This window comes from Anabrus simplex, chromosome 1 (assembly GCF_040414725.1).
Source record: "Anabrus simplex isolate iqAnaSimp1 chromosome 1, ASM4041472v1, whole genome shotgun sequence".
NCBI lineage: Eukaryota > Metazoa > Arthropoda > Insecta > Orthoptera > Tettigoniidae > Anabrus > Anabrus simplex.
This window is the reverse complement of record NC_090265.1, coordinates 1,739,802,369-1,739,827,034: the sequence shown is the minus strand read 5'-3', so window position 1 is coordinate 1,739,827,034 and position 24,666 is coordinate 1,739,802,369. Positions and strand designations below refer to the sequence as shown.

General features: G+C 36.3%; 1 protein-coding gene across 1 annotated transcript in view; it reads right to left on the bottom strand.

The window, feature by feature from the left end:
* Nucleotides 1-24,666, bottom strand: part of unc-104 (kinesin family member unc-104) — an 871,528-nt gene that overhangs the window by 327,608 nt on the left and 519,254 nt on the right. Inside the window, exons 8-9 of the mRNA XM_067138474.2 lie at nt 23,264-23,421; nt 21,113-21,252 (exon numbers count right to left, since the gene is read on the bottom strand). Of these exons, the coding sequence (XP_066994575.1) occupies nt 21,113-21,252; nt 23,264-23,421 (298 nt within the window). The remainder of the gene's footprint in view (nt 1-21,112; nt 21,253-23,263; nt 23,422-24,666) is intronic.

The window sequence follows — 24,666 nt, the reverse complement described above, 5'->3', positions numbered from 1 at the left end:
TTCAGTATCTTCTTGACTACATTAAATGTAAGTTAACATGTAGCCTACTTGTTCGACTTTCAGAGTGCACAGACAGTAAATGAATATTAGATAATAAGATTCGAAATGAAGAATAAAATTTACAACTAAAAATATGCACAAGAAGCAGGTTCAGTTTTTTTTATCACCATCATTTTGAACCATCTCCAGCTCCTGAGGTTTGGTAAATGAGCACCCTCCACCTCATTGTGTCCTTGTATCACTCTTCCTCGACTAACTTGTCTCAATCATGTTACTCTTGACTAGATCTATCTACTTCTTTCATGGCCTCTCCACAGGTTGCCTTCCTTTTACTTTTCTCTCAAATACCTTCCTTGCAGTTCTGTTTGCTGGCATCCCCTTCATGTGACCAAATCACTTCAGTCTTGATACCTGGATCTTATTGAGGAGTGAATCATGTATTCCTACTTCTTCAATCTTCTCATTCCTGATCTTGTCTTTCTTGTCTTTTTTTTAATTGTAGTACGGAGGAACTTCATTTCAGCTGCCTGAAGTTTAGAATGATCTCTATTGGACAGTGTTGTGTTTTCTATTGATTATAATTACAGATGGTGATTTTGCAAGTCTTGAAACCAGAAATTCAGTGATCTGATTTGTACATTTAGTCTTCTTTTAGCATTTATACAATAATAATTTAGTGTTTTATAGTGATTTGAAGGAAAGCATACAATTTTAGTTATTTCTGATGAACAGGTAATGTCTTTTGATAATACTGATGTGAAATTAAAATTACATTCGCACAGAGCTAACAGTAAAAATAAAAATGAAAATAAAAAATGCACAAAGTATAAATTGTACATTTATTTTATGCTGATATAGGCTAAAGCAAAACAGAAAAAGGACATTTATACTGATACACAATCAAAATAATAAAATGAAAATTTACAAAATTAACTGAAGCCATATTCATGAATCAGTGACACTCTTGAAGGAAATCGTAGAACATACCTGAACATTTCTTCTGTCATAAGTGTTCTTGTATTACTTACAATTAAACTATATTTACTGAAATATCTTTCAGCATCTACAATATTGGTAGGACCTCAAATACAGTGCAGAGCTGCTTGGGCAAACTCTGGGTATTTGAGCTCAACAGCCAACAGCAAATGAAGGCAGTCCAAAGGTGCACAAACTTCTCAGCTTTAGTTTCCAAAAGAACAAAAAAGAGACAAAGATTTATTTTGAAAAATCATTGGTTTTGTATTTATAATGCATTTTAGTCAATTCTGCACTCTTGACTTGTTTTAAAAACATTTTGAAAGTGGTTTGTAGGTCATCAAAAATGAAAATACTAAAGTACCGTACAAGACCTTATATACATTTCATGTATATTGCAACTACAAAAAATCACCACCTCTAATTACAATCATCAATTTAATCAAATACAGTCTGTCAGTACATAATATTTTTATTAATATATATAAATACGTACATATACTTCCTACATTTTTCTTCGCAAAGATTAGGTCCTTTGATTACTTTAAGTAAGGAGTTAAAAGTTTATCTGAGCAAACTTGTAGACATACTAAACCACACCAAACCCTATGGCACAACACCCCCAAAGGACCCTGCCCTACCAAGCAACCGCAGTTCAGCCCGAAGGCCTGCAGATTATGAGGTGTCGTGTGGTCAACATGACAAATCCTCTCGGCCGTTTATCTTGGCTTCCTAGACCGGGGACGCCATCTCACCATGAGACAGCTCTTCAATTGTAATCATGCAGGCTGAGTGGACCTCAAACCAGCCCTCACATTCAGGTAAAAATTATTGACCTGGCCGGGAATCGAACCCGGGGCCTCCGGGTAAGAGGCAGGCACACTACCGCTAGACCACGGGGCCAGCTATAGACATGCTATACATTATCAAATTGTTGGGATCTGGTTAATTTGGTAACTTTAACAACATTTTGAATCTATATGTATGACCTGATAAGCCACTTCCACAAATGAAAATTATGAGAAAATGGCAGAAATGATTTCAATTTCAAGTGTACAATATGAAGATCTGAGGAAATATAACAGTTTTATTAGGATTGCACATTTTCCTACATAATTTTCTATCTTTCAATTACCCGTAGTTTCAAGGTCTTTTGTTAAGTACAATGGTGTGTGGCTAGGTACCATGTGGCAACAGGTATCATCGTTGCTAGCTCTATAGCAGGAGTATCACCAGTTACAAGTAGTAGCGTGTTAGGTGTACCATTAAAACAAAAGACCAACTGCATTTTCATCCTGGTACCTTGGAACCATGATTTGTTCAAAGTAACAAGGAGCATATCTCCTACTGAGGAACTGATTTTCTGCACTGAAGGCTAATGTCATGACTGGGATGTTAAGGTACTTTAAAGAAATAAAACATATCTTCTGTGGTAATAATAGGACCCTGTATTTCCCAGAAGAATAAAGCCTGTACTGTAAGACCTTCTTCCTTGGCTCACCTTCTTAAAGTGTACCCAGATACTATTGCTTTTCCAGGCAGAAAATGCACACACAAAAAAGCATCCACCTTAGGAAGAACATAGGGTTTGTCAGATTAAGTGACTTGTCCCCTGCTCAAAGATCTAATTTCCATATTCACAACTCTTTTTGACATTGTTTTCAACAACAGAAATGGTTTAACATGGATACTTAAAGAGTTTGGTCCGTAGCCCTATGCTATCAAATGCAACAGGGATCATAGCATTTTGTTATGACAAATTCCTCCAGCATCCAGCCTGAACTTTTGTGTAAAATGAAGAACTGTAATACTGCTTTTGGGTTGTATTCTGCAAGGGCATGTCTGTTTTTCTGAACATTGTTGAGACAAGGCTGTTAACTGCCCTGTCAAAAATTGATGACTTTCCATTCTAGCAATATTGTTAACAGATACTTACCGCAACTGAATATGAACACCCTACTTCGGACAAAATAATCTGTCCTTTATCAAAGTTGCTGAAACTTTTAGTTTTCCAAAAAATCTGCAACATTTAGTTTAAATAAATTGGAGTATATGGTATCAATATACCTCTGCATACGCTATAATATTCACATTCAGATAGGGAAAATCATTATGAGATAGTAGAAGTATCTTCTGCTAGGTAGTGCTGGTTGTAATGATTTACTCTTCAGTATATTAAAGTTATTGTTGATGATCTCATATGAATCAAAATATGTTTGAAGAAGATACATTATATACAGATAGGAAGTATGCCCCATTTCAGAGATATTATGGAATGTAAAATATCCACAAGAATGAGAAGCAACAGGATTTATTGAAACCCAAAATTCTTTACTTTCAATGTGATGGAATCACACCAGGTGCAAAAGTGCTTGATATTGCACTTAGGGTTATCATATTTTGAAATCTGAAAATGCTGACACATTCCTTTGTACCAACCAACCCCACGTACCAATTTCGTCATTCATATAACTTTTGCAGCTCCTGCATATTTAACACTGACCTAATTTTCTTTAACAATTCTGTGTTGCTGTACAAATAGTCAAACATACATTTGTATGGCTGAAATTAAATTTCTCTAAAGCAAGTTCTTTCACAGAATTGTTGGTACATCTGTTTCTTTCCACAGTCCACTGCACTAACTTTAAAGAAAATAACCTTCCAACACTGGCACTGAGGCCTGGTACTGTGCTGCCTTCACAATCTCTGTATAACTGTTCTATTTTGCACCATGTTTATCACCACATGAACAGACAAATTTCTTCAAATTAGAAAACTGATCTTTATTAATAATGAATGTTATTTGCTTTACATCCCACCAACTGCTTTGACAGCTTTTTGGAAACTCTGAGGTGCCAGAATTTAGTCCCACATGATTTCCTTTACATGCCAGTAATTCTACTGACATCAGGCTAACGTATTTGAGCACCTTCAATACTGAGCCAGGATCAAACCTACTACTAAGGCCAGCGCCTCCACTGTCTGAGCCACTCAGCCCAGAGATCTTCATTCGTTACCTACACTTAACACAGAAGGTATGCTGAATATCTCCTTTTATATGTATGAAACAAAAATGAATGAATGAAAAAAAAAAAGTATTCAAAAGAGGGCATGTCTTCATAAATGCTGACATATGGTAACCCTAACTCTGCTTCAAGCCTATGCCTTTACATCCTGTCTGTCACCAGGAAGAGATGTCAACAACTGTATACTTCATACTAATCATTAGAAGTTTCGCTCTATAACTTCACTGTGATATACTGGTATTATCTTTTGAACTGTGGGATAACTTCTAGAACTGCTTGGAATTATAGCTGATGCCCCACCTGTTGATATTTGTCTCCATATTTCCAGAACAAGTACAGTACATAAATTAAGAAATTTTCACTGGAGTAAAAGTGTCACGAGGAATGGCAAGTATTCCCATTGAAGGGAAAGGACCACATAGCCTACAATTTCAATATCATTCTTTCCCCATCATTAACTCCATTATGGGTATTTTACAAAGCTACTGTTTGCTGAGCAACTGAGTGGTAGATAAAAATTTTATTTCATTAAGAAATACCATGGTTTGAACCTTTATAATTATAAAAAGGGAGTTTTATACTGATTATGGATTTTCACAACCAAGACTGTTAGACATTATGGTTTTTGTTTTCTTTGCAGTTTTTATAATCAAACTAACACACAAACATTTCTCTCTATTACTTTTTTTTTTTTTTTTTTTGTAGAGAATGCTGGGAATACAGGATGCACAAGAAGTTTTAGGTCCGTAATTCCTGGCTATGGGATAGTGAATTATTTATCTACATAGCTTGTGAATGAATTGGTTTTAAAATCAGAAGGCTAACTTTAATTTCCTTATCGTGGAAAATTATTGAACTATTATCAAATCTCAGAGAGATTTTTATGGCAATTTTGGATTGTTATCAATTTCCATTTCCAACACTGCTCAAGATTTAATGAAAGCAGAGTGTCGGCATGGTAACAGAACTACTTACTATTACTGTTCTTGTTATTATTGATGTTAGTGATGTTATTGTCGTTATTCTCACTATTGTTGTTAATGCTGTTGTTATTGTTAGTCTCGATACTGTCACATTTCTTTTCATATATGACCTTGCCATCTGGCCCTACAGAAAGAACAACAGCAATATACAATTGAGTTTGTAAAAGAAGGGAATCTGCCTGATCACTTCCAAGGGGCCAAGTGCAACAAAGATGAGAAAATCAAAAAATTATTTTCTTTTTTTTTTTTTTTTTTTTTGTCAAAGAACATTGATTTGATGGAACAACAGCAACACTTGAAAGGCTAACTGGTTTGAGGTGTTGCACCAAACCCCTCACTTTAAAAATAATAATAAAAAATATTTACATTATATACAGTGCTTAATACTGAAGCAGCAAAAGTACTATATCTTATTGATGCTAGAGGTGCGACACACCCAACCTAAAGTAACTAAATAGGAATCAATGCACTTAAAATACAGTCTTATATCTACTATAGCATCTAAATATACAGAAACAGCAATTACATTCCTGCAAGAAAAACTTGAGGCATGGGGTAAAATCTTAATTATTATAGTACGATAAACCAGAATTCATGTAATACTATTTAAAATGTAGAACACTGTTGATTACTTAAAGAGCTGTTATACTAGAACCGCCATAAAATGTACAGTCATAAATCTCTCAAGCAGAACACGAAAATAAATAAAGGCTTCTCCATTTAGGAAATAACTAAATCACAAGAACCTCAAAGAATTAAAGAAGCTATAACCATTTCATATCTAGTAACTAGTGACTATTTTTCTGAGCAAAATGGGAAGCAGTCCTGCAACAGATCAACAGTTGCAACATACTACGCAGAGCAAGTAATGAACATATCAATTCAATGAAAAATCTGGAAGAACAAACAGCAAAACACATGTCACTATTCAATATTGACAGTCTTCCCAACAGTACCTCCCACTTGCAGACACATAAAGACCTCTACAACCTGTGAGGGGACAGGAACATAAAAAGATGGTGTCAAACAAGTCTGAAATAGAAGTGAAGCTTCCACGGTGTGAAGAATTATTTAATTTATTTTCCGGGTTGAACCGTACAGTTTGCCGACGTTTCGAATACATTGCAGTATTCATTGTCAAGGCGACTGAAATACCCCTACTTGATCCGAGGTAATCAGTCTCCCAGGCAGAGTTACACTACTAGAGTGGCCTTGATCTTGGCCTTTTATATCCTAGCCTATCTGGCTGGCGTAAGCCCTGGCTGTCTCGCGAGGCTTCTGGAAAGTTTATGTCACAGCCAGGTAGTGGGGGCTTGCCCACGCTGTTATGTAATGGGGTTGCGGCCCGTGTGTTTATGTTGTGGTCTGTATGTCTTAAACTATGAATGATGGGCATCCAAGAATTACTGATTTTGTATCCTTCTTCTAACACAGACCACAACATAAACACACGGGCCGCAACCCCATTACATAACAGCGTGGGCAAGCCCCCACTACCTGGCTGTGACATAAACTTTCCAGAAGCCTCGCGAGACAGCCACTTACGCCAGCCAGATAGGCTAGGATATAAAAGGCCAAGATCAAGGCCACTCTAGTAGTGTAACTCTGCCTGGGAGACTGATTACCTCGGATCGAGTAGGGGTATTTCAGTCGCCTTGACAATGAATACTGCAATGTATTCGAAACGTCGGCAAACTGTACGTGATATGCATACAAGTACAACACGGTTCAACCCGGAAAATAAATTAAATAAGTCTGAAATAGTTAGGCATCACAAATTCACTCCAGCAAATCAATGGATAAGTAAACAGGGTAGGCTAACTTGTACTGAATGGAAAGATATCCTACAGATGACAAAAAATGTTGTATTTATATCAGCTGTTCTAGGCAGATTCAAGGAATGTAAACACTGCAAGTGATGCTGTGAGATCAAAACATTGGCTCATATCTTAGGATCCTGTAATTAGAGTGAATGTCTAAAGGACTTCAGACACCACAGCATCCAGTTGTCTGTTGCTCATATACTACAGGAAAAAGGGTACACTGTGCACGAAGAAGTCCACTATTTTGTAATTGGAAGCAAAAAAAAAAAAAAAAAAAAAAAAAATTGACAAGATTGTCTTCAAACATGGTAACAAGAAGGGCTTCATTCATTGTGCCTACCATCACATACTAGAAGGTCAAACACAAGCCCAGCTCCTTGGCTGAATGGTCAGCTACGAGGCCTTCAAGTTCAGAGAGTTCCAGGTTAGAATCCTGGCTAGATTTTGAATTTTAACTGCATCTAGTTAATTCCTCTGACTCTGGACTATCTGTGTTTGTCTTAACACACTCCTCTTCACATTCACACAACACATCACACAACCAAACACCACAGTACCACTCCTTCACATAGGGTTGGCAACAGGAAGGCCATCTGGCAATAAAACTGGGCTAAGTCAATATGTGCATCAGAGTTCACATCCTCAACTCCACCAGAAAGAGGTAGAAGAAAAGGTGGGGAGGGGGGGGTTTCCCCCTTACCAACTTCAGTTGTATATTTGCGAGACAAAGATCGCAGTAATGGCGGTGAAAAGAAATGACCGATCACCAAGCATCAAACTAGGAGACTACAAACTGAAGAGTGTAGACAATTTCCCATACCGGGGTAGCATAGTTTCAAAGGATAACCTAGCCACCAAAGAAACCACCACCATCACTGTGCAAAAGAGTACAATCTTTTACCAACAAGCGAGAACCCTCCTCTGGGATGAAAAGATCTGAAAGAAAGCAAAACTAACCTTGTTCAACAATTCCTCCGTACTAATCTTGACTTATGGTATTGAAACATACACTCTCACAAAGAGAGACTCATCAAGACTTCAGGCTTCAGAGATGAAATTTCTGAGATCCACCATCCAGAAAACCAAGATGGATAAGTTAACAAATGAAGAGGTGAGGGGAGGAGCTGTGATTAAGTCGTGTCTGCTAGACAGAGTCAGAATGTCATGACAGCAGTGGTTCGGACACATGAAGAGAATGGAACCTACGAGGAGAGCCCGAAAACAGCTGGAAAGAGAGGTAGATGGAAAACGGAGGATTGGAAGACCTAAAGTCTGTTGGATAGATGTGATCAAGACCGATAGTGCAATCAAGGGAAGGTCACTCGATGAGGTCATGAAGAAGAAGGCACGCATGGGAAACTGGAACTGTAAACAGATAATGATCATCTTCGGCAACCTCAAGAGTTTGAGGAAGAAAAATATTTTTAAAATATTTCAATCTGACTACTGCTTATAAACACTTGAAAATTCAAATAGTGGGACAAAAATGACAATGGTAATATGCCTTACATCATCAGCAATGGACCTGTCACAGAATACACTTGTTGAAAAATTATTCTTTGTCCAAGAAAATCTGGGCAAAATTAACTACCATATTTATGAACAGGAATAGCTCAGATTTCATTAGAGAGAGTGGGAGAGAATGACTCTATAGCACAACACATCGCTATGATAGAAAATTTGCACATAAACTGATGGATGTTGGAGAAAATAGCTGTAATAATGACAAAGATTATTAGTAATTTACCTGTCAATAACTTTTGTCAGGTTTAGCTGTCTATGCCAGATGATAGACAAACAATCTTAAATTTAACAGCTCAGTTTCTAGATGAAGAAGCTGTTCTGCAAGCTAATGAAGGATTGGGAAACACAGTCCTCAAAATAAATGGACTTCACACAATTCACTCAAAGAGAATCAGATGATTGAAATGAATGGAAATCAAGGCTGACTTGTTATAACTGTCAAAGAGGGGGAAATATTGATGGGTATTGAATAGCTAAAAGGAAAGCTCCTGAGGAACTTAAGAATCTCTTGACAAAAATCACTTCTCAGTAATCAAATCTTAAAAGGTCACAGTTGCTAATGATGATTTCCGAGTTATAAATAGTGGATTATCAACCCATATGACTTATTGTCAAAATTATTTGTCTAATTATAGGGAACAATGATGGCCAAGCAATATTTCTAGGGAATGATTAAAAGCTTATGGCACAAGGGAAAGGCAACACCATATTAAAATAGATAAACTAGTCCGGAACAAGTGGTATAGCACTGTCCTTCATGATGTCCTCATTCGTTCCAGATTTCAAAGGGAACTTATTTTCAGAGGGAATTATAATAAGAAATGGCATGAAAATTTCCAAAGAAGAAAAACAAGTGAAAATCTATGTTAATGGGCTGTTAACAGCTTATGCTATAGGAGAACCAAATAATATTTAAAGAATGATGTTTAGGACACTACAATTTCAAAAACCAAAGATCGAACAAAATTTTGAAGGTGTGGCACAGAAGAATGGGACATGAGAATGTTGGATCTCTATGTGAAAAGATAAAAATATTATGCCAGATGTAAAACTCACCAACAATGAAAATTCCTTTTGCAAACTCTGTTTACACAGGAGTCAACATCAAATACCATTCTCCTCGCATGAAAGTTGGAAGGCAGAATAAGGCGAGTGGGTATTCTTGGATATATGTGGTCCCATGTCTATGGGATCTGTGAATGGAGCTAAATATTTTGCTATTTTCAAAGACAACAAAACTGGATATTTGACTCACTTTCTTCTTAATGTACAAATCAGATGTTTACAGTGTTTTAAACAATACTTGAGATTGCTAAAAGCTAACTTAAACCAGAGTGTCAAGTTTGAAGTACAAAAATAGAGAATCAGAGAAACTCCTCAGAAAAGAAAAAGAAAAGAAAGAATTGAGCTTGAAATCACAGCAACTTATACACCAGAACAAAATGTAAGATCAGAACAAGAAATGTTACAGATTCAAAATGGGTATTTAAAATTAAGTATTAATCTACAGGAGAGAGATATAGGTACAAAACCAGACTATCTGCAAAGAAATGTACACAAATAAATGGTGTGGACAACGAAGAAACTTTTTCTCCAACAACTAGATACGATTCTATAAGATTACTCTTGCCACTGAAGTAAAGAACAGTTAGAAGATAATACAATTGCTGCATGATAAATTGTATGAAAAATATTTTTCACCACCTGAAGGGACCTCCATCGATGCATAATTTTCTGCAAGCTGAAGAAATTGCAGTATGGCCTTAAGCAGCATCTCAATGTTGGAATATGAAATTCAATCAATTCAAGTTTTCTTATGGATTTACAGGTATAATGATGGTAAAGCCACTATTATTCTTTACTATTTGGGGATGCTGGATTAATCATGTCAAAAAGACCTTAAAAGAGATCAGATCGATACTTCAAAACGCGTTGGACATCATTAAGCCTGGTCCGAATAATTTTGTAGGAATGCAGATAGACTACAATCAAATGAAGGCATATTCATCAAACTGGCTATATACATAGACATTAGGAAATTTGGATTAGAGGATGCTAAAACTATAGCAAGTCAAGCAGATACTCACATAATCTTGAGCATTAAAGATTGGTGCCCAAATGAAAGATTTAAATGTCCCTTATTGCAAACCTGTAGGATCAATTATTAATAAATAATAATAATGTTATTTGTTTTACATCCCACTAACTACTTTTACAGTCTTCGGAGACGCCGAGGTGCCGGAATTTAGTCCCACAGGAGTTCTTTTTACGTGCCAGCAAATCTACCAACACGAGGCTGTCGTATTTGAGCACCTTCAAATACCACCGGACTGAGCCAGGATCGAACCTGCCAAGTTGGGGTTAGAAGGTCAGCGCCTTAACCGTCTCAGCCACTCAGCCCGGCGGGGATCAATTATTATGTTTGCTGCTGTCGTAAGTCACCCCGATATGTTTACAAAAGTTATGCTAGCAGATATATTGCAAATTATACTGTAATTCCGAGCATTAGAATTCCGGAAAATGTATATAAGGTATACTTAAGAGGTACTCCAAATTGTGGCATTGTGTATAATAGAGAAGGAAATTTGCTTATTCTTGCTGGGTGTGCAGATTTAGGGACTTTGAAAATGACAGTGATACACTATGTTCAACTTCAGGTTACACCTTTCTGATAAATAGAGGTGTGATAACTTGGTCTAGTAATCGCACAAAACAAGTGTCCTTATCAATATTTAAAATAATAAACTTAATTTTTATCCATACTGAACTGAGATTACAAAGATTTTAAAAGTTTTAGGGTCCACCTTATTCAATACTATACAATTTGTTGTGTAGATGTAATTACAACATATTATGTTTATTCAGAACTAGTTTCAACACTATACTGCATCATCATCAGCTGAACAGAGGCATTGGAAAACTGGCAATCATATAAATATTATCAACATTAACATTATCACAAATTAAAATATTATAACTAAACTGAATATATATTTAAAAAGATATAGCGTTTATCCTTCCTTTCTCAACGAGTCGAAGACTTACAGGTCTGTTGTACCAAATTAATAAAACCACATGCGATCAGGTTCACTATAATTATTGCAATTTTAAAGTGAATTAAAATTAAAATTTATAAACAAGATGGTTTATTAATGGGGTCTCCGGCCTCGGGTATTTTGGCTGAGATCTATTTGGATTTTTTAGAAGACAATGTAATAGAGAACGCCAATAAATTTAATAACATACTGTTTTGGTCTAAATACGTGGATGACACGTTTGTAATTCTGGACGAACGTGTCACGGACGTGACTGCTACTATCGATATTCTCAATAGTATAGACCCACATATAAAGTTTACTTTGGAATCAGAAAAGAATAAGTCAATTAATTATTTGGACTTAACAGACTCAATTCCTCTTTTACACACAGTATTTTTAGAAAGCCTAAACAAACAGCTGTCACCATAAGGCAGGATTCGGAGCATCCACAGAATCAAAATATGCCACATACAAGAGCCTGGTAGGATGAGCTCTTAGGATCCCCATGACAAAGGCTAATTTGAACAAGGAGTTGAATTTCATCCGTGCAATGGCTTTTAAGAAGACTTTATCGAACATATAATCAACAAGGTTAAGCAACACTCACGAACCACGTTAAAGATAAACCTAGTCAAAAGGCTTTTGCAACATTTACTTTTAATAAGGATACATATATAGGTTTACTAATATTTTCAAAAACATAATGTCAAGGTTACATTTCGTACTGATGACAGTAACACTGAAGTATTACATTACTCAGCCTCAATCAATGGATCCAATACTTATTCTAAATCGGGTGTATATAGGTTTTGATGTAATGACTGTGGCTGCACATATCTGGGCCAAACAGGACGCAACTTCAAAATTAGATAGAGAACAAGTTAACGCTGTAAAGTATAACAAGTTTTCCACTGTAGGCCAACACATACATGAACTAAAACATAAATTCACAACTACAGAGCAAGACATTGAGATCTTGGAGATTTTAGGTAGGGAAGTTTGCTTAATGTTACAGAATGTTGCTATATACACTTGGATCAATATTTCAATCCAAACCTTAACTTAAACGACATTTCCGAAAAATCAAAAGTTCTATTTGATTTTCTTATTGCACTTTGTTAAAATGTACAAGTTCCAGTCAATAGTTCGGTTTTTCGTGCTATGCGTAATAGTTTTGCCCGTTATTCCTTTCTTCCACTATGTCTCCCAGATCCCCCTCACACTGCCGATCCTCAATCTCTCCTCCCAATTACCCTATTCCTCCTTTCCTGTCCCAACCCACCGTGGGCACTTGAACTCAATCATATCACTGCTCATAGTGCTTCATAACGCTTCGCTCAGTCAACGACCTTCTTAGGTGAGTCATATAAACATTTACGTTATTGGACATGATCTTATATCTTGCCTTCCCTCTGAGACATTATAACTAATATATTTCTTATTATTCACGGGTTCCGCATTTGAACTGGGAAACACAGTTCTTGTTAATAGCTTAAAGACTTTATTTGCACATTCCCACTTCATCAGGCTTGTTTCACTGAATAATATTGTCAAAAAGGACACTACATAACTTCCTGGAATCTATTTTTATGATTGCACTATATGTAGAATTATGAAGTGTATTTAATTAAGCACAAAGAGTTTTATGAACGGAACTATTTTAATAACTTTGTGTGTGAATTTTAATTTTAATTCACCTTAAAATTACAATAATTACAGCGAACCTGATCGCATATGATTTATTAATTTGGTACAACAGACTTGTTGAGAAAGGAAGGACAAAAACACGTATATCTTTTTAAATACATATACATTTTAATTTGTGATAATGTTAATGTTGATAATATTTATATGACTGCCAGTTTTCCAATGCCTCTATTCAGTTGATGATGACCCAGTATAGCATCAAAACTAGTTCTGAATAAACATAATATGTTGTAATTACATCTACACAACAAATTGTATAGTATTGAATAAGGTGGACCTTAAAACTTTTAAAAGCTTTGTAGTCCTTATCCATAACCAGCGCCAAAGATATTGCATCTTCAGACAGCATTAAAGAAGCTTTGTCAACTTCCCAGACAGATTGGTGAATCTGTTACTGAACTCATGAAATTATACAAGAAAAACCAAAGCAAAATAATTTACTAACAGTTCAACTACTATATCATTTGTACAAACTGAAAGTTAAATAGCCAATTTTTTATGAAACCAATTTTACTGATTAGATCAAGACTGAGTATCAGCTAAGATCTAATCAGATTCTATGAAGTAGTTTTTCATAAATGATTAAAATCCAATTAATTTTTAAATACACTGGCAGAAAAAATATCCAAACACTAAGGAGGAGTTGTGCTAGATTAATGAACGTTGGTAGGCGTATTTATACATTTGAAAGATGACGCTGAATCAAATTTCTCGCAAATCGCATTAGCATCACATCAGGTTTGTTTTAAATATAGGCTGTACTGTGCAAGAGCGTTAGTTACCCGTGAGACTGCAAGATATTAAAATCATTCCGTCTTGACGGTTTTCACTTTACAAAGGAAAGTTGATTTGTCCTCCTATTCAATACATACATATCTCCATCTATAGATGGAGTAATCTTAATCATACATGTTTCAACTCGTTTGAACCATCTCCAATGAAAAAAAGGTTAATTTTTTTTTTTACAAAATTGATTTTAAACGAATGTGAAAACACCATGAAGAAAAGAATGAAAACAAATGAGACATGATGGAATTAAAACAATAAGTGATTATGGCGAGGTTGTGGACCTCTTAATCTAAATGTGCAGTGTGTTACAATTAGAAAAACTAAGATGAAATCACTGTGCTAAAATTTAAAATGACAGTCTGTCTTCATTGAATCACAATCACAAATAGTCAACAGGGCAGTGAATAATTGAGAAACTGTATTTGAGAAGAAAAATGTGAGGTACAATGTATGTGACTCATAGTGGAAACTGGCAATGAAGTTCAAATCTGTAATGGAAAAAAATGAGTGTGCATGAGAAACTTGGGCTAGTAAGTAAAAAATAAGTGTGAAGAAAACTTTAAACTTATAAAATAGCTGCCCTCTCGAACGGCCTGACCCTCTCAATTTAGTGGTCCCACTTTCACTGATAGTGTCTATTGCTGGCTCAGCTGTGTTTGCGAGGATGGGAAAAGTGAAGGGAGAAGGGGAGGGAGGTGCTGAGCTGGTGGGGAGAGGAAGAGAGAGGAGTGGTGTTGACTTCGAGAGATGGAGGCGGGGTTTGTTTTTATTATAGAAGTACTGACAAATATATGTTCTTATTTTTTTGTTGATTTCATTTAAATTATACGAGGGGATCATAAACTGACCTATATTGATGTGGATGCTCTCGAGAATGTTAAGCAAGGAGCCTCGTTACTCATAATGCAAGATCTTAAGATCTTTATTTATTGTTGTATATTCATGACTGGATTCTTTATGATGCTCACTCATAGCTGAAAAACGATTATATTTGACCGCGTTGCGATATTTGGCGTATCTTATGACAAAATTGTGACCTGTTTGACCAACATAGGTGGAATTACAGGATTGGCATTCTAATTTGTAAACTCCTAGTTGCTTTACGTCGCACTGACACAGATAGGTCTTGTGGCTTTGTAAACTCTCGAGTTCAAGTATCTATTATTATTATTATTATTATTATTATTATTATTATTATTATTATTATTAACAGTAAGCAGGTTGAAAATAAGTCTGGAGTTGGTGTGGGAGGTTCTAAACTCTATTTTAATATGTTTTTAAAGACATTAGAAATCTGAATGTGAAAGTAGGAAACTTCCCTTTAGTAGCAGAATCTTTTTCGCGGGTAGTCTTAGGTCTGCTCTTATATCTATTGATGATTCTTTTGATGAAGGTTCTACTGACGTCGTCGTATTCTGCAAAACTGTAAATAGTGTTTATTTCTTTTTTGTAATTCTTGCGAGATAAAGGAATGTCTAGGTGCAGAGAAGTTTGCTGGATGGTACTGATGGTGTGGGTGGGTTTTCTGTATATATTAAAGGATGAAATGTTGATGTAGTTGTGCATAATGGTTAAATTCAGGTAATTAAGGGCATTATTGTTTTCCGACTCTATGGTGAATTTTATATGTGGATCAATGGATGTTAAGAAGTTCAAGTATGGTATTGCTTTTAGTAATATGAGAGTCTAAAATAACAAATGTGTTATCCAATATAAAAGATTTTCTAACATATGATTGTCTTCAAGACACCAGACACCAAGACACCAGGATTACTTGATTCAGGAACTGGAAAAAATCCAAAGAAAAGCAGCTCAATTTGTTCTGGGCGATTTCCGACAAAAGAGTAGTGTTACAAAAATGTTGCAAAGTTTGGGCTGGGAAGATCTGGGAGAAAGGAGATGAGCTGCTTGACTAAGTAGTACGTTCCGAACTGTCAGTGGAGAGATGGTGTGGGAGGACATCAGTAGACGAATAAGTTTGGATGGTGTCTTTAAAAGTAGGAAAGATCACAATATGATAAAGTTGGAATTCAGGAGGACAAATTGGAGCAAATATTTGTTTATAGGAAGGGGAGTTAGGGATTGGAATAACTTACCAAGAGAGATGTTCAATAAATTTCCAATTTCTTTGCAATCATTTAAGAAAAGGCTAGGAAAACAACAAGATAGGGAATCTGCCTCCTGGGCGACTGCCCTAAATGCAGATTAGTAGTGACTGACTGATTGACAACAATATATACTTCTCCAGCCTAAATAAGACCCTTTACGCCAATTTTATTTATTAACTTGGAATTTAACTTGTTGGAAGTTTTAACCCAACATGAATGAACATTTTAGCTCATCATCATAATCACCATATACATTTTAATTGTCCTGTCAATTTTAGTTAAATCTTTTAGCTGAAGATGTTCCATAATTGGAACAAAATATGTTCTATTTATTATCACACTTGGAGATTAAGCTGGATTATGTCATGTAAACAATAAACTAGCTATAAGAAATTGTACAGTATTGGAAGGTCGGAACGGTGTTGTTAACGGGCACATCAGCATACATGTTAATAATATCAAATGAATGAAGTGTGTGGTGTTTGGATAAATTAAAGTACTTAATTTTATTGCAAAATTCTATGGAATTTTTCACTGACATATTGGCTTGTAAATGATAGTGTGATTTAACGAATTTGTGAATGAACTGAGATACTTTATAAGTCAGACTATTCTGAAACTGATAATGGGTCTTGTGGGGACATCTGCTTTATGGATCTTGGGTAGCGCTTTCGCTGTGGGAAGCTTCAGATTCATGATAATCATTTTGGATTTTTCAAGGTCATTAAACAAAAACAAAACGTTCTTAATTATGGTTTTCAGGTCCCTTTGTATTTTATTTGTTGGCTCTTTCTTAGATGTTATGAAGTTGTTTTCTGTTAAAAAAAGTTTGTGCTTTATCTATCTAAGGATGGAGTTATATATGTACTGAAAAGGAGGACAAATTAAATTTCATTTGGAAACCCATGAGATTGGACAGAGTGGCTGTAAGTGGGTGACGAATGCCTTTACAACGACAAAGAGGCCAGTATCAACAGCTCACTGCAGCTATCTGCAGGCCGTATAATAGGGCTACGTGAAGGTGGATTTTCCTTCCACACTAGTGCAGAATGACTTGGCAGAAATGTGTGCATTGTGCATGGATGCTGGCAGCAGTGGTCACGAGAAGGTACGCTTGCAAGAAGACTGGGCTCCGGACGTCCCCGTGGCCCCACCGAGAGGGAGGACTGCCATATTAGGTGTGCGACTGTGACGCAGTGGACTGCATCTGCAGCAGCAATTCGAGCAGCAGTTGGCACCACAGTAATGAAATGAACTGTTCGAAATCTGTTTCTTGAAGGACAGCTCCAAGCCAGACACCTTGCGGCATGCATTCCACTTACCCCAAACAACCGCCGTCTGTGACTTCAGTGGTGTCAAGCAAGAGCTCAATGGAGGATGGAGTGGAGGTCCGTTGTGTTTTCCAATGAAAGCCGGTTCTGCCTTGGTGCCAGTGATGGCCGTGTGTTGGTTAGGAGGCGGCCAGGTGAGCACCTGCATTCCACCTGTCTGCGGCATCAACACACTGGACCTACACCAGGAGTTTCGGTCTGGGGAACTATTTCCTATGACAGCAGAACCACTCTCGTAGTTATCCCATACACCCTGACTGCAGATATGTACATCCGTCTGGTGATTAGACTTGTTGTGCTGCCATTCATGAACAGCATTCCCGGAGGTGTATCTCAACAGGATAATGACGACAACTCCAGCGTCATCCACAACCAGCATATACCGTCCCTGTATTGACTGACCAAGTGCAACAGGCATGGAACTCCATCCTACAAGCTGACATCTGGCACCTGTACGACATAATGCATGCACATTTGCATGCCTGCATTCAACAGTCAGGCAAATACACCAGTTATTAATGGACCAGCATGGCACATTTGGGATGGCATTTCTCGTGCAGGTATTAACCTGTAGTCTTGTATGTTTAATCAATTAAGTATGTTACCTCAACAAATATATTGCCAAAATTTCCATATTCTATATTCCTTATTTCATGCTGTTTGGATATTCTTTTCTGGTAGTGTATTATTTTAATAAAGCACTCTATTAGATGGAGTATTCCCACCATGGATCAGTGGTAAGGTATCATCCTTGAAATCCCAAGATCGCAGTTTCAAATCCTGGCAGAGTAGTTGGATTATTGAAGGACGGAAGAAAGTCTATTTGATACTCCATGTCTTATGATGCTGGCATGTTGAAGATCTTTGGTGATACATTTGGTATTTACCCAATGAAATTCAGAAAAACTCTGCTAAGGACACCCAAGAGAAATAGAGTGGAATAGAGTGGAAAATCAAAACTGAAGAGCAATACTAGGTGTAGAACAGTCTGTTTAGAAAGACAGATCATGAGAAGAATAAGCAATGCAGAAAACGGTCATATATGTTGCATAGAAGTCTTCAGCATGAATAAAACCTATTTCGATTTATGATTATTGTGGCTTCTTTCACCTTCATATCAACAACTGTTGAGTGTAACACAATGCATATACTTTTAAATTAGTATATTATATAAAACTGCCCAATCTGCACTCTGGACAGACTAACATTCAGCCCTATAAGCACTTTACATTTCTAATACTAAAACATTCAATGGACCGATCGTCTCAAGATAGTTAAAGTCTGTGACTGCAATTCTCAAGGAATAGCATATAATCCCTGATGAATTCAGCCACAACCAGATGATGCCAACATGCAAACACAAAGCTCTTAGAATCACAGATCTGTAAGTAAACACTGTTCAAATCAAATTGCTTGAACTGAGGAACACCACTTGCAACTGCTTTCATCCTTCACGAGATGCCAGGATCTCCGAGCATGTTTGACAAACACACTAAATTAATGAATTCCTTATCATATCATTGTTGCTGATTTTTATTTTAATTCAGTCAAATTTATGATCTTCAACAATACAATCTATGATTAAGGCTTTCAGTCTAAAATACCATAAAAAGTAATTTTCTGGGATTATTTAACATAAATTGGACACAAGTACAATTGATGAGTTTTGTATTAAGAGTAGAGTTCATATTTTTTAAAACCACAACAGTGTTAACAAATGCAGACTTTCTTAATATGCCTGAAGGATAACCTAAAAGTGGAAAGAGTATAAACCAATTAAAAAATGCACAGCAATGGTTTAAATTGATGTAAGACAGACTTTTTATAACAAGTTCTGAATTTTAGCCGATTCTTTAGTCTATATATCATACACCCAAAACATGGTATGAACATTGTAAATTATATATTTTATGCAACATTTCTGTACATATCAATTCTAATGTTTGTATGGTGACTATTTACTTTTTTGTAACATTCTGAATGCTACATTACAAAAAATTTAAATATTTAAAGAATAATTTCAAACTGTCTGACATCATGGTTCTTGAACAGTAGCTCATCTTTAACTTATATGTAAAACATTCTAAGGCATTTCTTGAAATGGAAAAGAAAAGGAGACCAATTTGGACACAAGTTCGAACAGCAAATCAATTCATCAAAACAGATTTAGATTAAATGAGAAGACTGAAGAATGAGAAATGTATGATGAAAATCAAAACCACACTGATGAGGAGAGAGAGAGAGAGAGAGAGAGAGAGAGAGAGAGAGGAAAAGGAATGATAAAATCAGACTCCAAGATACTGAAGTAGTAGAGAACTTCAAGTACTTAGATAATGAATTACTGGAGAAGACTAGATATTGAAATCAACAAGATGATACAACTTGGAAGTATTCTTTTTCAATCACAGACTGTGTGGGATATACAATGAAAGATATATCAATGGCAGCTAATGAAATAGTGGCAAACAGATCACATACCTAATATGACACATCTGCCTCAAACCTAGTCGGTGATAAAGTGACATGCATCAGAAATGAAATGTCCGAGAAATATGTTGCAGAAGACTAGGAGACAGTGTGTGAAATTAAGATATATGGCAAAAACTAATGCAGCACGAAGTAATGTAGTAAGATGAATAAAAATAAGCTGTAATGATTTGGACATAAAACAGATTAATGTACAAAGAAGACCAAAACAAACAACAGAATTACAAAGTAAAAGATAGAAAAGCAGAGGAAGTTCTTCATTATGATAGACAGATCTGGTGAAGAACAGCATGAAATAACACCTGTACTTTGCAGATTGGACTGATCACCAATCTGAAAGCCTACCGATACGAAACCTGTCATGTCGATCACAAATGATTGTCAATGTTGCTAACAATAACAAAGTTTAAGAATTCCTATACTAACAATATATGTCCTAGTACTTTTAAATATCTTCTGTACAAGCACTATTTGCTTAATCTGTCTCCATTAACTTTAATACAGACAGATATACATGGATTGTATGTGTCCCTTTAACATACTTCTATTAGAATTAATGCAGAACAAATTTTGAAAAAAGTTATAAACAGGCAATTGGACATAATTTTGTTACCAATAATCAATCTCATCTTTAAAAAATTATTAGAAATCATGATGAACACTACAATATTCTGCTTTAATTAACACCATAAAAATACAATAAAATGGGTTATCCATTTATAACCAATACAAATCGAGTACAAAAAAAGGAAGACATGAGTCCAAAATTTACAGCTGCAGGCTTTGTCAGTGAAAGATAGTGCAGTACCTACAAAACCCCCTAACAGGGATCTTCCTCTCCCTCATTCTCACCCAGCACTATCAAACCATGTTTGACAACTGTTTCACATTTATTAAAGTCCTCAAAATTTACCTCCTAACTACCCACCTTCTAGCACTTAGAAATTCCAAAGTTGGACTGGTGCTCAAGTCTAGGGAAGCACTCGGTCTTAGCATTAGATAACTGCTCCTTTTTTTTTTCCATTCTATTGTCTGTCTCTCCACACCCTTTGCTTTACACAGAATCTATGTTTCAACAATAACCACTACCATTATTATTCTGTCCTCCACTGATGAAGGCTGCAGCCAGAAATGTTGTAGCCATGCCTTTCTTTTATGTGTACTCTATCGAAGCGTTCTTACACGGCAAGACGCTGCTCTCCATCTGTTAAACTTCTTGCTAGCTCTCTTACCTGGGTATTTACACAATAATACACTACTCATTCAAAGAAGAATACTCCCATGTTTAAAATTAGTACAGTATAACATATATTGCACTTACCTTCTTGTACTTCAATGCCTTCAGCTTTGAGCAGGTCACGTAACCTCGAAATTTCCTCCTTCAATTCACGGATAAGTTTAGCATTAGCATCCTCATTGACCACAGCTTTGCATACGATTTGTTTTGCACGGTCTGCATACCTACAGAGACAATCATACAGTATTAGCACAAAGAGCACCACCAATGCTACTTTCATAACACAATATTATAAGTTTGTTTCTTCGGTTCAAAGTAAATCCATCCATCCGTCCATTCACCAACCCACCCACAGTTGATCTACTAACACTACGGTCTCGTGTTTTTTACACCTCTTTTGTTAGGTCATCAGCCCAAAGTAATAATACCAATATAAATGGTCCGTTATTGGACATTATAGGAATCAACATCTATATCATCAGCCCAAAGGCTGGTTGGATCCTCAAATAGCACCACCAACGGTTATGTGGTTATAGGGAAACTGCAAAAACTGAAGGTGGCACCATAATTAGGTTTACTAAGTGGAGTGAGGAGTTGGGTAGTTTGCCACTGCTTTCCTCACTGGGCCAAAAAATGCTATTGCAGCACGACAGAGCCTATGAGTAGCACTTTTCATAACACTCAGAAGCACTGCTCATGCTCCAAACATCATTACTGAGCACCACTCACACCTCAGCAGCTTCCATACTGCTACAGTCATAAATGGGACTGGGAATTCGGGGGAAGCTGCATTTTACTCTGGCCTGTGCCAAGAGACAGAAGAAAAAAAAACTGCAACCATCCAGAAAGAGCAACAGGTATATTTACACCTCTTGCCTAAAAATAATTACGAACAAAGTCTAACATCCTACTGCACGCTTTCATGGCCAGTGTCAATCCACATTTTATCTTGACAACAGCTTCCACAGTGTATCTGAAACATAGACGGTTTTAAAATGTTTACACGTCCTAATATCCTGAAAAGCCATCAAAGCTTGTGAAGTCTGACAGCATCTAGGTCATCATCTGCTTTTATTTTTACCCTCAACAGCTGAGTCCTTCAGTGTCGAATGTAACCTGTCATCCTTCAACTGTTTTATTTCATCCCCACGTCAAGGCCCTGTTCCTATCCGCAGCTTCATTTGACAAATTAATTCTTGTTTTAGCCTTTCTCCATTTGTTACGAACACCACTTAATAATATAACCATTTTTGCTATTTTATTTATGTTACATTGAGATTATGCATGAAAGATCATGAGATCAACCAGCTTTGACTCTTGGTCAGCAAAGCAAGCGAGGAGACACAGCAATGTAATAATAATTTTATCTGAAAAACCACTTTCCTATCACAAAACACAGTTGACTGTAACTGCATCAGCTTTACTACAAGTGATTTGATTCCTCTCAGTATACTATCATCCCGAGAGAACAGACATCCTGATATTTCAAAGACCAAGCTGTGAGCTTGCGTTTGGGAGATAGTGGGTTTGAACCTCAATGTCAGCAGCCCTGAAGATGGTTTTCTGCGGTTTCCCATTCTCACACCAGGCAAATTCTGGGGCTGTACCTTAAGGCCACAACCACTTCCTGACCATTCCTAGTCCTTTCCTGTCCCATCATCGCCATAAGACTTATCTGTGTCGCTGCAACATGAAGCCAACTGTAATAAAAAAAGTATTTATAATGATCAAATGCCCTACTATTTCATATACTCTGTCTCACCTTCAATCTCATGTTCCTTCCAAATCAACATCAACAATCACCGCTCTACCTTGGGGCACAATTTATATCTGCTAATACTTTCATGGCGTGAGTAATCTTCAATGTTATACGACTGAACTGTCATCTTAACATTATCATGTGTCCCTACTACAGGCATGTTTAGGAAATGCAAGTTAGAAACATGTTCCTTCCCAATAACTCAATCACAAAGAATACAAATGCAACTCTGAATATGGTCATGTGACTTCAAACGGTTTCCGCCCAAAACTTAGCCTATCAAGTCTCCCAAGTCGTTAAAGGGGTATTTCAGTTGTCTTGACAAAAAATGCTACAATGTATTCAAAACATCAGCAGCAAACTGTATAGAAGGTACAGAAAACAACAGGGTTCAACCCTGAAGAAGAACTAAACTCAACAGACCATGGAAGTTTCACATCTAAGATGATCTAGGGATAGTTTCAAAATGAACTTACCTAAGAGTTGACAAGGTTTCATCATAATTGATGTCTGCAGGACTAATAGCAGCCACCATTGCCGTTTTGGAATTTCCACCCAGGTTCTCTCGGAGTAACCAAGTTAACACAGAATCTCGGTACGGAATGAAGTCTGCTTTCTTCTTCTTTTTGCTAGCCTGTTAACAACATGCTCCATAATCATTTAACAGCTCTGTAAGAATTCATATAGAATTAAATCAGTACTATAAGAGCATGTAATTTAACACACCATAAAACGAAGGCATTTCCCAAGAATCTAATTCTTTAGGTGAAGGCAGAGGATACTTATTCTTTTTTCTGATAATTTTACTTCCATTCTTATTACATTATCGTAATACAATACAATCATATTTTAAGATACGGAATTTCAGAAAGCACCTTCATTAGATACATTACTGTCCCTGCCAATACGGCATTGTGGTTTAGCAGAGTATATAAATATACACTCATGGAAGTGGAAATATTTTATAATTTCACAACTAGACAGATCTTATGTACCCCCACTCCAGGGACTTGTAGGCTATGAGGATTGTCTGGTATCTCTGGGGACCAACTCAAGTCTGAAATTGCTTCCAGTTGCTACGGTCAAGTGTCTACTTCATCTTTCCTATCCACCCTCTCTTGGTGAGGTCTTTTTCTCTTCTGACATCAATGGTATATGGTTTGTGAGACCCAGGAATCTTCCAATTTCCAACTTTTTGTGACTTCTTTCATTGTTATAGCCAACACCCTTACTATTCATGAGAAAAAAACTCTTCCTCCTATAGTTGACATTAAGAAGGGCTGATAATCATCTTGTTTTGCCCCTAAAATAACAATCACCATGAACGACAGGATCACTAGACGTGACTATTCATGATCTAGAATACTCTGATGGGAAAAAATTTCAACAATGATGAAATGTGCTGAAAATTATTGCATATTTGCTGGAACAACAACAACAACAACAACAACAACAACAACAACAACAACAACAACAATAATAATAATAATAATAATAATAATAATAATAATAATAATAATAATAATAATAATAATGTACTTTAAGAGATACTGAAGGGTCAGAATTTTACTTTCAAGAGGGGTTCTTTAAAATGTCAGTTAATCTACTGTTGCAAGTCTCTTGCATTTAAGCATTCTTAACCAACCAACCAAATGCAATGGTATAAGATTTCACAAACTAGAACATGGGTAGGAAGTGCCTAAAAACACCAAAAATTCCAATTTGCTATCATCCTACTAGTGTAAGATAGAAAAGGATACATTAAGAAATATAGTTACAAAAATATAACTTAGCAAATTATGCACAATTTCACTACTAAGCCAATAAAGAAACTACCTTGTTGGACTGCTTTAAATCATTTGGGAATGTCCATTTTTAT